This window comes from Oxyura jamaicensis, chromosome 4, assembly GCF_011077185.1.
Source record: "Oxyura jamaicensis isolate SHBP4307 breed ruddy duck chromosome 4, BPBGC_Ojam_1.0, whole genome shotgun sequence".
Taxonomy (NCBI): domain Eukaryota; kingdom Metazoa; phylum Chordata; class Aves; order Anseriformes; family Anatidae; genus Oxyura; species Oxyura jamaicensis.
Window position 1 is genome coordinate 87,307,999 of NC_048896.1, and position 13,172 is coordinate 87,321,170.

Below are 13,172 nucleotides of genomic sequence, written 5' to 3' on the forward strand. Positions count from 1 at the left end.
ATTTTAATGGTCTAAAAAACCTGGTGGCTACAACATGGAGATGTTTTGATGCATCTTTAAGTTGCTTCAAACATCACGAAACAACAGTTTTTATTAAAAAATAATTGCTGCTGCAATGCACTGATTTTAGTCTAATATAGACAGTAGAGTTTTGAAGTCTAATATTCCTGCAGCCAACTTCTGATTATCTGTAGCTGGATGATCCACGGTGCCCACAAGTATCTCAGGCCTGGCACTGTACCTGAATTGCCTAAGATCCTTTCAACTCCCTGGGAACTTTGTAGAGGGAAGCAGTGAGAACTATAAACTGCTATACAATATGGTTTCTTTTTTTTTTTTATTGAAATATAATTAATTGGCATATTCCCATTAAACTAGAAAGCTGAAGTTTGGCACACATACATTGTAGGGCTCTACATGCTGGAGAAATGGCAATTAACATTTGAACTTTTGTTTTCCACTGGAGTTCACCAGAAGGTCAAGAGCCTTTCTTTAGGACTTGAACTGTTCAAATAGCCTTTTGAAACACTGTTGAAAAATGGCACTCAGATTCAGCATGTATCACTGACAGCAATATAAATTCCAAACTCGTACCTGAACTTTTTCATTACAGTTCTTGGAAGTGGAAGTACAGGCAACCATAGAATCACAGAATATCCCAAGGTGGAAGGGATCCAAGTATCACACTAAAATAACCCCAATAATAGAGAAGACCCCTAAATAATATAGACATTATGGGACATACTGGAAAACTGCGTGCAGTCACTTGAAAAGTTTCCAATGGAGACTGCAGGACTTATTATTTCAGACTTGGCATCAGTCCTGTCTCATTTGGGTTTTCTACAGAGCCATATAGGTCTGCATATAGAGCTTTTTGTTCCGGAGGACTAGCAGGCAGCTTCTTAATTCACACATGATGCCAGGCTAAAGATGGCTCACAGCCCCATGAATAACTCAGCTACAAACAATACAGACTTGACTCTAGGTGCTTGCTGCAGATGTTCAACAGGCATAGAAATCCTGCTACTTGAAATCTACAGTCTTGTGACCATTTCCAATGAAATAGGCTGCAAATTTAGTCTTATTTTTACCTGTTGCACTTCTGATAGAGTTAAATAACCAATCAACAACTGAATGACAAAGTGAATACCAACACCTTGGATTCCCATTCATGTCTAGAAATTACTGTTCTTCCCCAAAACTCCAGCTGCTGTTGTATCAAAACACTGTCCAGAAGAAATTTCATCCCTAAAAGGAGGACTATAAACTAACAAATTGTGAAGGGTTTTTTGCTGTTTGCAGGTTCAGTGGAGTTTGCTAGGTATATGATAAATGAATGAATTTCATCCCATTGTTCTAGTAACTCATTCTTTCTTCTTATGGAGGACCTTTCTCTATAATACATGCATCTTGGATTTCATTTCCCACATAACATAATAATTTTTGCTTATGCAATGTATAAATAAAATGCGAAATGTTCATAGTCTCTATGAGAACCAATGCACATACACTACTTCTAGCAGTTATCACAACAAATATTACATCCAGGTATCCCAGGTGTAGATATGATTATAGACCCAGAGAATCATGTCCATTGCCAAAGTACTCTTCTTACCTTACAGAAGGCCTCAACCATACCCAAAGTTTATCAAAAATGTGTTTTTAAACCCCATGTGTGCAAGCAAGTATATATATACAAAGGTGGATTGAACATGAGCATACTTAAAAAGAGGCAGACTCTGAGGGTTCAAATTTCTGGGTAGTTTCAAATTTCTGGGTATTCAGAGAATTCATAGAAGAAGCTGATGTGGAACCACTGCAGGTGGTGTTTTGTAGATTCTCCAGTTTTCTTTCATTGTTTTTTGTTAAGTTGAACTTCTCCTCCCTCACCGTGTCCTCAGTATTCCTCTTATACTGCCTACTCCATCCTCAGAGCCTTCAATCGTCTATTACATTGCCACATGAAACTAAGCCTCTGAATTATTGTTATTTGAGCTCTCCCTGACTGATCTTTTCTGTCTAGGTCTTCTAAATATTTGCTTTAATAATCCTTTACAAAGTACTTGCAACTACCTCTTCAAGGCAGATGAAACCAATAAAAGCATACAGGCGGTGATTTCTGGCTGTTGTATGAAACAGCTGGCTATGATCCCTAGAGGCCTCCTGCTGCAACTCCAGTTATGTTTTCCTTATTAACATTTCACACTGTATTAGGACAAATGGATAATTCTGTGATGGATGGATGCTATGACGTATTCCTATGAGCTACAGGTTAACTGTGTAATCAGAGATAGATATAGATAGGATGTATATTATAGTATTCTGTGTTTTAGTCACGGTCCCCAGAGAAATGCTATAATATGGATATGCTCAAAATGCATCATGTGGGAGAAGACTTGGAATGCAGCCCTGGAATGGTTATCCAGGCAATGCAGGGATTGCCAGTGGTCATGCAGGGATTACCAGCCATTGGTTCTGACCCTGGGCTGTCTGGACCCAAGTCCACAATCTTGGCTTTGATAATTCACATCACAGATGGTGAATCTGGGCAGAATCAGGCCCATGAATCCATAGCACATTTCATTTCTTAACAGGAGAAACTTCTGTGTTTTGTGAACAGAATTACTAGGAAAACACACCTTATATTTCGGTTTTCTCTTTGGCTGCATGTGACCAGATGGCAACCCCAATATTATTAGGCTTTGCTTTTATAGCAGCAAAATACAGCTTGAAGTTCTCAGATTTCTATTCAGATGTTACCAGTATATCTCTCCTTAGAGAAGCCATTGGACAGTCACTTTGGTAACAGCATTGTTCTGTTTACTGGTCCTCCGTCTTGAATGTTCCAAGCCCAAGAGTTTCACTACTCACAGAGCATGATAAACCAGCTTAATTTCTCCTCTGAAAGTGGTGGAATTACAGCAGAAATTGTATCCATTTTTACTATTTTACCTTCCTCTGGCTGTAAGATTGAACAAGGGTGTAAAACTTCACTGTTTTGTGATGCATTTGTACAGGTGGGCTAAATTAACGCCTTGCTTTTGAGAATTTGAACATGGCCTGCTAATAGTCTCTTAATATGTTTTTATACAGTGAGATTATTTCTAAAAATGAAATGAAACAATGCAGTTTCCTCATCTGGGATTATCTCTACATCCATGAAGTCATCTTTATATTCACAGCATAAGCTTTTGATTCTTGAGTTAAAGAATCAACTGCAAGAAACAGTAGATTCAGGTTCTCCATGCAGATCAGCCACTACCTGAGAATAAGTTTATTTTGGCTGTATGCAACAACAGATATTTGCTGTAGTAGCAAAGGCAATCAAAGGGGTTCCTGTTCACTTTTCTCTTCACCTGTTGATTCTTTCACTATTATTCTTCACTTGAAGTTGAATTACCTGTAAGATTTTAACTGGAACACAGAAATGAAAAGGAAGGCAAGAAACTCTTTAGAAAGCTTTCCTACCAAGAAACAGTAATCAGAAATTCCATTTTGATGATCCTGATTTGAAGCTCTGGAGAAAAGTGTCCTAGCTTGGTCCCAGGTACTTCTGCCACCGTTTGACACAGCTTGGGTTTATTTTGCCCTTTTATCATACAGGAAGCTGCTCTTATCCTCCTGTTCCTACCTCATCATAACAGCAATAACAATACCCAGCTCTTATATAGCATTTTAATTTGCAGATCGCAGAAATTCTTTACAAAGGACTTCACTGCTGTTGGTATAAATCAGAATGTGAAATACAAAGTAACATGTTCTCCAGTGCTAGAGGGAATATGCTACTTATTTGCATTTTTTTACAAGGCAAGTATGAAATTATAAACCTGTTTACTTCAACTTTTTATTTCAAGCGTCTTTTCTCTAACATACAAACCCTTAAATTTTATCACAGAAATAAAAGAATAAAATGTATGAATAATAGAATATGAAAATAGTCTTGAGCTAGCAATGCACATCTAGGTTCTTAGAAGAACAATCCTGCTAAGGTTACAAAATTGGGTTTTATCCAATGATTCTGTCAGTATAAAATCACAAAGAATTCTTGCATGTATTCTTAACGTTACAGAATAAGCTTATAATTTTCTGTTCAAACAGATGAACATGTATGAATGAGGTACCATTATTATTCTGCCTTGATATTCTGCCTCAATGAAAATATTTGAACGTACACCAATCACAGGGGAACACTAACTTTGATTCAAATGGATTCCGTCATGCAGACCCGTAAGAAGAAGGTCTACTCGCACAGGTAGATCTCATTCATAAGAACAGTGCCTTTAATTTCATGAAGACTACTAATTTGCATAAGATTTATCTGCACAATTAAGAAAATTCCAGTCAGCCTGTGATGTGCAGAAACATTTCTCATTTAATCTAAGTAAATCTTTTCTAAGTAAATATACATGAATAATTATTTTGCACCTCAACTGAACTCAGATACAACAGTCATTAGGCAATATCTACAGGTCAGCATCCTGAAGAAGAATCCCAAATTTCTGACAACTTCAGGCTGTTGCTAAGGCTGCAAATCTGCCTTCTGCTGTTTTTGTCACTGTTGCTGGGGGACCAAATGCTGCTTCTAAATCCTCTGCTGCAGGTGCATTAATATAATCTAGCATTACTTTGCAGACAAAGGACCTCTTGTAATGCAAGAGAAGAAAACCTAGATGCTGTGGTGATGAGGATCTGGTAAGATACTTAAGTAAGCAAAATTACATCTACAGGAAAAAAAAAAAAAAAAAAAGAGAGAGAGAGAAAAAAAAAGTAGCAGGTGCAGATCATCACACATGCAGCACTTCCCTATCAGAGAAAAATTATTCCAGACAAGGAGACAGAAATTGTCTGAAGTAAAATGTCAGGGTACTGACACGTAAGCCATATAAAGCTAGGTGAATGGAATCGACAAGAGATAACTGTCATGAAGTGGGAAGACTGTGTTGCTGGCTGAATGAGCTCAAGATGCATCCAATCCAGTGGCTTGTTTCTAAGATGTTTACCAAAGAAGGGGATGGAGAGCATTTAGACAGAGAGTGATTTGTCTGTCTGTCAGATTATGATAATTCTTCTAGCCACTTCTCTGTTTTTTTCTAGCAATTAATGAAATATATATATATTTCCTCTCAATGCAATTAATAAAAAACATTCCAAACCAAAGTGACCAGAGGGTTGAGTGTTCTAAAAGCATTATGCAGACAACCTAACCTTCTTTCTCCCTATGTATTACAAAGCAACTGTACTTATGAAAAAAACACAGGCATCCACAGGAACATTCCGTGTAATCAGAATAAGGATAAACCGTAGCCTTTTGAAAATTAATTATTAGAATTTGCCTATCCCTTGAATCTTACATTTATATAGAAGCCTTTACACTTGCTGTGCAAACTTTGTGTTTGGACATGCTTTGAAACATCCAGATGATCAAAGCTTACATATGTATGTCACCAGTAATTTAATTTTTAGCCTATTTTCCCAGGAAAACAGGGCTTATGGGAAAGCATTGTCAGTCAGTTTAACCTGCCCCCTGACTTTAAAATGTAGCTTTTAAGATAATCAGCACTTTCAACCATTTTGAAAGAGAAGCAAAAGATATTTACATTTCCACAGAATTCATGAAAATTAGCAAACAAGTAGAGGAGAGAAATCCAAACCGATGACTCCAGAGAGGAAAAGGCAGGCAGAACTTTGTTGTCATGATTTCTATTTGGCAGCAATGGAATTGTATATATGTTGTAATGAGGTAACTGGTACATGTATAGCTCCAAACTAGCAACTGTGCTTTTTTGGAAAGGAAAAAAAGCAATGGAAGGGCAAAAGGCTTGATAAGCAAAGTGGCAGTGGGTTGTTTAGGGAAAAAAAGAACACAAATTGGCAAGAACCACAGGTTTCAACAGATTCACTGTGTACAGCAAAAACTTCTACTGCCTGAAGTCAAAGAACAAAAGCAAGCAGAGCCAAGAGTGAGTATGTAAGTTAGAGGGACAACTGCAAACCATATGAACTGTAGATCCTGTGCTTATTCTGCTTTCTCAGATGATAAAAAATACATTTGAACTTCATCTTTGACTGAATATGAGATAGTCCCTGCATAAGTACAGAAATTCAAGACTTTTGTGGTAAGAAAATAATTACCCATTTTATTTCTGAATTTAAACAGAAAGTAACACTGATTTCTGAATTTAAAATATGTTAAGAGTTGAGAATTCATCTGATTAATCAAACACAATGAAGAAAACACTAACTGTTGAAAAAAATGTGCTATCATTACCTTATGCATTTTTGCGATGTCCAGAGATTTCACAATTCTGCTGAAGTGCTGAAGACCAAGCTCTTCTAGTTGAAAAGTTGCCAAATAGCAAATAACTATCAAAAGATAAATATATTTAAAATGCAGCAGAAAAATCTAGTAAATATATACCCTATACTCAACATGCTCTGGGATTTAGATTGTTACTTTAATTTTAAATAATCTTCAGTATTGCTTATCTAACTGGACAATACAGTGCTAGACAATGAGAAATTGTAATAGGAAGTTATAATATTAACCCTCCGATCATTACTAGCATTCTGACTATGCTGTGGTTCATATAAATAAGTTATATGCTTCTTGAGTTAGATCTAAGCAAGTGAAAATCTACCATTTTATGTAGAATGGTTATAGAATTTTATGCAGAAATTGTAACTGTTGAGGATCTGTCCACTTACACAAAAAGTGTAAAACACGTGTAGTTATCCAAAGTCATACACAGAGGTCCTTCGGATAACTGCAAATATCTGTTTGCAAAACTGGGAGATCTACCAGAGCAGAGTTTGGAATCCTCTAAAATCCTGCCGTGATTTTGCAGTCATTTCATTCTGTCAACACCACTAAAACAAGCAGCTCTGTGAACCCCTAAATTCTTGTCCCCATTCCCCCTTTTACTTCCTGGTGTTTCTTCTGTTGGGCAAGTACAGTCACCCACACAGCCAAGTTAACTCAGGCTGTGAATTTTAACCTGAAGCAGTTTTTTGATCAGTTCACTGGATGGCTGCTAAACACTTGTTGGGGTGAGAATGAGTGGCCAGTGATGAAGGCACAGGCAGCCCATTTCTTTCGGTAGTAGTGCCATCTTATACACCAAGTATCTGCATTCTCCATCAGCGAAATTCAGTGTTAATCTGGCAATAAGGCAGGAAAAACAGGAGTCAAAAGGCTCCTGACAGACACAACTGAAAAGTTTCTGAAAGAATTACATTGTTGAAAATAGCTCTCTTTTGATGTAACCAACATTTTCAGTGTAAGCAAGCTTATTCTGACAAAATTTAATGTAAAGATATGACATAAAAGAAAGTTTTGATATTGGATTTTTTGACATTTTCTGTTTTGAATATTGTTAGACAGGATAGCTCTTATTATTCTGTAACAAAATCAGAGTTTATTATACAAAACAAAAATTCAAACATAAAATATCGTATCTCTAGTATTTCATTTACTTTTCTTTCTTTTTTGGAAGTGATCATTTTTCAGTAAATGTTGTAATTTTTGTTTTTATTCTGAATTATAATAAAATCAAACTTTAAAACTGGGGAATTCTCTGGGAAGTCCCATTTTGATTTTCGTGTCCCCTTCTGGCATGTATGCAGTTTGATACGGGAAGAGTCAGTGCTCTAAGGTTTTAATGGACCTGTAAAGTTTGCTAGTTCCTGTACCAGCTTTTTTTTGACCTTATTCACTTGGACCAGTCAGACTTCACGTGCAGTGCAGTACTTTAGCTGCCACCAAATAGTAATAATGAAATCAGTAATTCCTGACCAATATGCTGCAACCAACTCAGTGTATCGTCAGACTTCAGTTGTGTGCTTTAGCATAGCCATATATTTAAGCAGTCTTAGTAGAATACACATTTATCTCCTACAAGCTTTATTAAATTCAAATCTGCTCACACATAGCAACAGCCTTTATAAGCAGCTTTGATCATTTAAGTGTCAATGCAGCTTGGTAAAGGGAATCACAAGCAGCTTAAAAAAATCTAAGCCAATGACCTTAGACTCTCAACTTGTTGATAAAGGAAAATCTGGGGTCTCCCCTTTGCCCATGATTAATGGAGGCTTTTGTGTGTACCAGTCCTGACAATCCAATTACAGCAATGCTCAGCTTAAAGTTGTAATATATGTGTCCCAGACACTGAAAAACATGGCTTTGCAGAAATGGAGACAATGAAGCATTATCATTTAGAATCAACTCAATTAATTTCATCTCTGACAGTTGAGGTTCCATTTAATTTGTTATTTGATCTAGATTTCTACGCTTTTCCTGGGACTGTGGCAGAAGCAACCAGAATTACAGTTAAAACGTAATCGCTTTCAGACCATAAAACAGATGTATGTATATTAATTACATTTTTAGAATTTTCAACCACTTTGAATTAAACTGGACTTTACAAAGTACCTACAAAACTTCAGAACATGTAAGACTCAGAGAAACAATGCCAGCGCAATTCGTGATTCCAATTTCTTTACGGACTTTGTAACTCAACCTCAGTTATATTAAGTTCAAAGCATAAAAAGTTTTAAAGGTGACTTTTTAATGTATTTCTTAATGCCTGAAATAACATCAGTGATAGTAACTAGTCTGATTAACTAGCCCATATTATCAAACGTAGTAGTATTGTAACTGATTTTAACCAAGTCACAAAAAAAAAAAAAGAAGAAGATAATTGACTTATCTCATGGAGACAAGACAGAAGTCTATTTAATGTTATTGTGATGGCCACTAATGAAGAAGTCCAGGTATGGATAGAAGCAATGTATACTGTGAGACATGCTGTGTGCTTCAGCAAACAGAGCTCTGTTATACAGTTTCACATCTGAATGGCAGAGGTATTAGATTAGAAAGCAATAAAGGGAAAACACTGAATAATATTTTTTAAAGTGACAGCTGAGCTTTCAAGATACTTATTGTAGTCGGTGATGTCATTTTCCACCTGCACATTACAATTAGCTTAACCTTCTGGCACATTCTGCAGAAAATTCTTAGGTAAATATCCAGCTAACACCTGTGAGAATCCAGACTAAATAACAATCTCAGGATTTGGGCTTTAGATCATAAGGCCATTTGAAAAGGTCCTGTATTTCATACTGCACTGGGCACAATGATAATAAGACCTGCACTAATAACATAATACTTTTTAAAGTTCCGTGTTAAACACATTTGCTGTTATAAAGAAAACTTACCTACATAGAGATTACGCTCAGAAATCAGACAGTATCTCCCATCCCGAACAAAAAAGGCATTGACGACTACATCCAATAAGGATTTATATTCTACACATCCAGCTAGTGTTTCCAATACAAATTTTTCTTCAGTCACATTAAGAGTCTATAGAGATACAAAATTAATAACGATTAATGCATTTTGGAAAGAAAATCTTAGTTGTGTACAAAAAGAAGTACAATCATTTTGAGGCAATGGAAAACCACAAATACTAAAAGCAGTGCCTTTGTAGGGCCGACATTTCTAATACTACCAAAACATGGGAAGCTGTAACAAATAAATGGCCCTTATTCAGTAATATGTAACCTCCCCCGTACTAAACTCTCAGCTTATCTGCGGACATGTGAATTTAGTTAAAAGGCACTGATATGTGAAAGTCAACAGTTAATGACAACAGACAAAATGGCAGACAATAATGATTCTCTGACTTCAAGAAGTTAGCCAAAACACCAAGAAAAAAAGCTAGGTCATCTTCTGAAAAGATAGTTCACATTCAATATTTGATACCTCCCACTGATCTGAGATGTGGGAACAACTGACCTGCAATGCCATAAGATCAGAGGTTCACCATGCCTAGTAGGCTGTTGCCACTAGCATCATAATCACTTTGTCTAATGTAATACAATTCTAGTTTAAAAGTACTATTAGGGGCTGCTAGAAGAAAGTATACGGGTCTTCTGATGCGTGACACTATGCAGGGCTTTGAGACAGGGCAAACACATGGAAAAACTTTAAAATTACAGTTTCAGTTTTTAAATGTAGAAAATTATGGAGAAGAGTTCCAAGTATATTTACTTAGGTTGTCTTTCAGTGTACAGTTCTTTTTTACTACTGCTCCAAAGCCAGGTTTCATTCCTTTTTACATGCACATTATCACTAGAATCACATCACTGTTGCCTCTGTGTAATTGTCTACAAATACATATACATACTCACAGGCACACATACATTTACACATACAATTATGCAGACATACGTCCTTTGTAATTTCTTTACTGCCACTGAAATTACACTAATATATCTGACTCTCTCTAGCAGAACTGTAATGAACAACATTGCTAAGTACACATCCAGAAACAGAATCAAACTCAATTTTTGTGGGTCCTGTTTTAGGTCCTTAAAGCCAGTAATAGTTAAAATGATAGACAAAACTTTACTTCTATAACTGAAGTAATCAGATATTACTTTGGATATATTCTGTGCCCCAGATATGTTGGGTAAGAACAGTGTATAGCCAAACTATTCATTATATAGAGACACTGAAGTTTTACAAAGTCTGTTGGGCAGCTAGAGACTACGTGCAAGTAAGCAGGATATTACCTTCATTCTGCATTAGAGCTCCAGAGAAAGAAGAACCAATAGGTTGTGGTTGAGATAGGAGAAAGATAAAGGGGAATGCAACTGGGAAGCTGGAGCCAACAAGAGTGAGATGGCAAAAAGGGAGCAGAGAGAAAGGAGTGAAAAGAAAGGTAGAGGAAAATGAGAGATACAGGAGGGCTTGGATGGACACAAATGGAAGAGCAAAGAGACTGAACATATATGAGAAAATATATATATTATATAAATTGATGGAAAGCACGGACTCCATCTTGCTAAGCACTGAGAATTCTTGTGAGGGACAGCCTCCATTCCAAATACACGTTTTCTGGCTTTAAGGAAGTTCTTTCATGAATAAAATCTGACAGAGAAATTCCAGAAATCTATCCCTAAATCTATCCACTAAATATTTAAATATATATCCCAGATTTGATAGGGGGTATCTGAGAATTCACCACAAAAGGCAAAAGTGAACACAAATACCTGAAATGCAAAAAGAGAGAAATAGTTCAAACATAAGTAAGACTGTGGAATTTTGAATCTAAAAAGATGGGTCCCCTTGAACAGATGATTTTCTTCACAAGCAGATCAATCTGCAAATAACAGTAGCTCTGATGGTAAAGAGAAGTTCATGTTAAAATTGGACAAGCTTGCTGGAAATATGCCCCCAAACCCTCTTACAACTACCTCCTCTAGAAGGCTAGAAAATAAATAGTTCTTAAGATATTCATTCGATCAGAATCCTTGCATTCACCTTCTGAGTATCCTACGTGTACAAAGTCCTCCAACAAACCAGTGCTTTTCATGTGTACTTTTGAGAGAGGAACAGAAGTAGACAACCAGATGGCAATGGGAAGACACCAGTACCCAAGGCATCCCTCCTGCACAGTTCAGACTATGCAGAAAAGAGCAATTGCTTATTGGCATTTACTCTACTTTTGCTGTTCTGATTTAACTAGTTGGTCAGAAGGTAACTGGTAAGACAAACACAGAAATATGTGCTTACCCTTGTCATAGCCAGGGGCAAGAAAGTACATAACCACTGCATGGCCTCGAAGTAAGCAATAAGTAGCAGGAGGTGCAGTCTGGGGACAGCTGTGCCCCAGAACATTAATCCTGAGTGGTAATTCTGTGGACCACATGCCCCAAAGAGTCCTTTCCTCTTATCACACAATATCATAAACTGAATGTTTTTTAAACTACAGAAGGTACTAAGTGTTCTGTTTCTGTGTCATCTGAGGAAGTGATCTCATCCACATTCATAATAAACTAAACAAGACTGGGCAGGATCAGGACTTGGATAAGAAATCTCAAAGGTAAGCCAGTTTTTGGTTAAGTAGGCCTGATAATCTATTAAATCAAAAACTGACCTAATGCTCTAAAAAAATCATAGCCTCTGCTATGGAAAATGCTATGTACAAGACGAGAGAAATAATTATCAAATATTTGTGGTCATTTATTCTGGTAGTATTCTTAGGCTGTCCACTGAGACAAGTAATTCCTAAGTGCATTCTTTCTCTGTGCCTTTTAATGTTGCATTTTATGTCAGTGGGATAGATTTCAGGTAGGTCAAGTGACCCAGAAACAGTTAACTACAATATGATGACAGATTGTAAAGTTACAGCAGCTTTTGGATGAGATTCTCAAAACACGTCACAAATATTAATTGTGCTAAAAGGAGTTCCTTTTGGGTAATACTATTGTAAAAGTGGGAACTACAGTACAGAGTTGGGAAGAATTTTTCGCCAGATAACGCCCTAAGTCATTGGTGGCAATGATAAAAGAATTTATAAATGCTAATTTGTGAGTCTTTGTGCTGTCCATATTCCTACCTTCTGAATTTCACTTCACCTCATTTCTCTGAAACAACTAACAAGTGGTTATGTTTGCAAGCATCTTGTGTGTCTTTCAGCATGAGGGCCAGATAATTTACAGGTGAAAGTTACATGCAGCTATCACCTTTTGTTGCACCAGCTATTGAAATTTATCAAGGACAATAAATCTTGAAAAATATGCCTCCAGAAATAACCTCTCTATCTCTAATGTTACAGCTTTTTATTTTTTGTTGTTTAAAGCATAGTAAGTTCATAGTAGATGAATACTGGATGGTTCTGTATTTTTAACATTCAGAAGCCTACATATTATTATGTTGAGCAATGGCTGCACTGTACGTAAGCAAAATATTGTTACATGTGTTCGCAATGTCATGCCATAAAAGTATCTGACCATATTCTCTTTATGGCATTGAATTTCAGCTTTTCCTGATTCCCAAGTGATTAAGCTGTAAAGGAAGGATTCTGTCTGCAAAAAAGATGCATGAGATTGACCTACCCTAATCTGAATATGTGCTGATTGGCATTAGCTCTGCTTTTTGAGAAATCCCTGGTGCCCTCACTCTGCTTCTCTGGGTGTATTTTCCCTGCTTCCTGCTCCCTCACTGTGGCTGGAAACCAGTCAAGTTCCTTCAAGAATAGAAGAGAGTGTAAGAAAACTTAAGCACAGGATTTATAAACACACAACATTCAGCATGCGTGAGTACAAGCAATAGAAAAAAATAGAAAATAGAATAGAAAAAAAATAGAAAATAGAATAGAAAAAAAATA

The 13,172-nt window shown here is 36.6% G+C and overlaps 1 protein-coding gene across 4 annotated transcripts in view; it reads right to left on the minus strand.

Annotated features, from left to right (window-relative positions):
* The window catches only part of CFAP99 (cilia and flagella associated protein 99), a 57,615-nt gene that overhangs the window by 34,462 nt on the left and 9,981 nt on the right, over positions 1-13,172 (minus strand). For 3 of the 4 annotated variants that reach the window (XM_035325697.1, XM_035325700.1, XM_035325698.1), the window contains 2 exons: positions 9,214-9,358; positions 6,269-6,363 (listed from right to left, as the gene is read on the minus strand). In XM_035325697.1, coding sequence (XP_035181588.1) covers positions 6,269-6,363; positions 9,214-9,358 — 240 coding nt within the window. Of the gene's footprint in view, positions 1-6,268; positions 6,364-9,213; positions 9,359-12,900; positions 13,032-13,172 lie in introns of all 4 variants that reach the window. The other variant, XM_035325701.1, reaches the window with a different exon arrangement.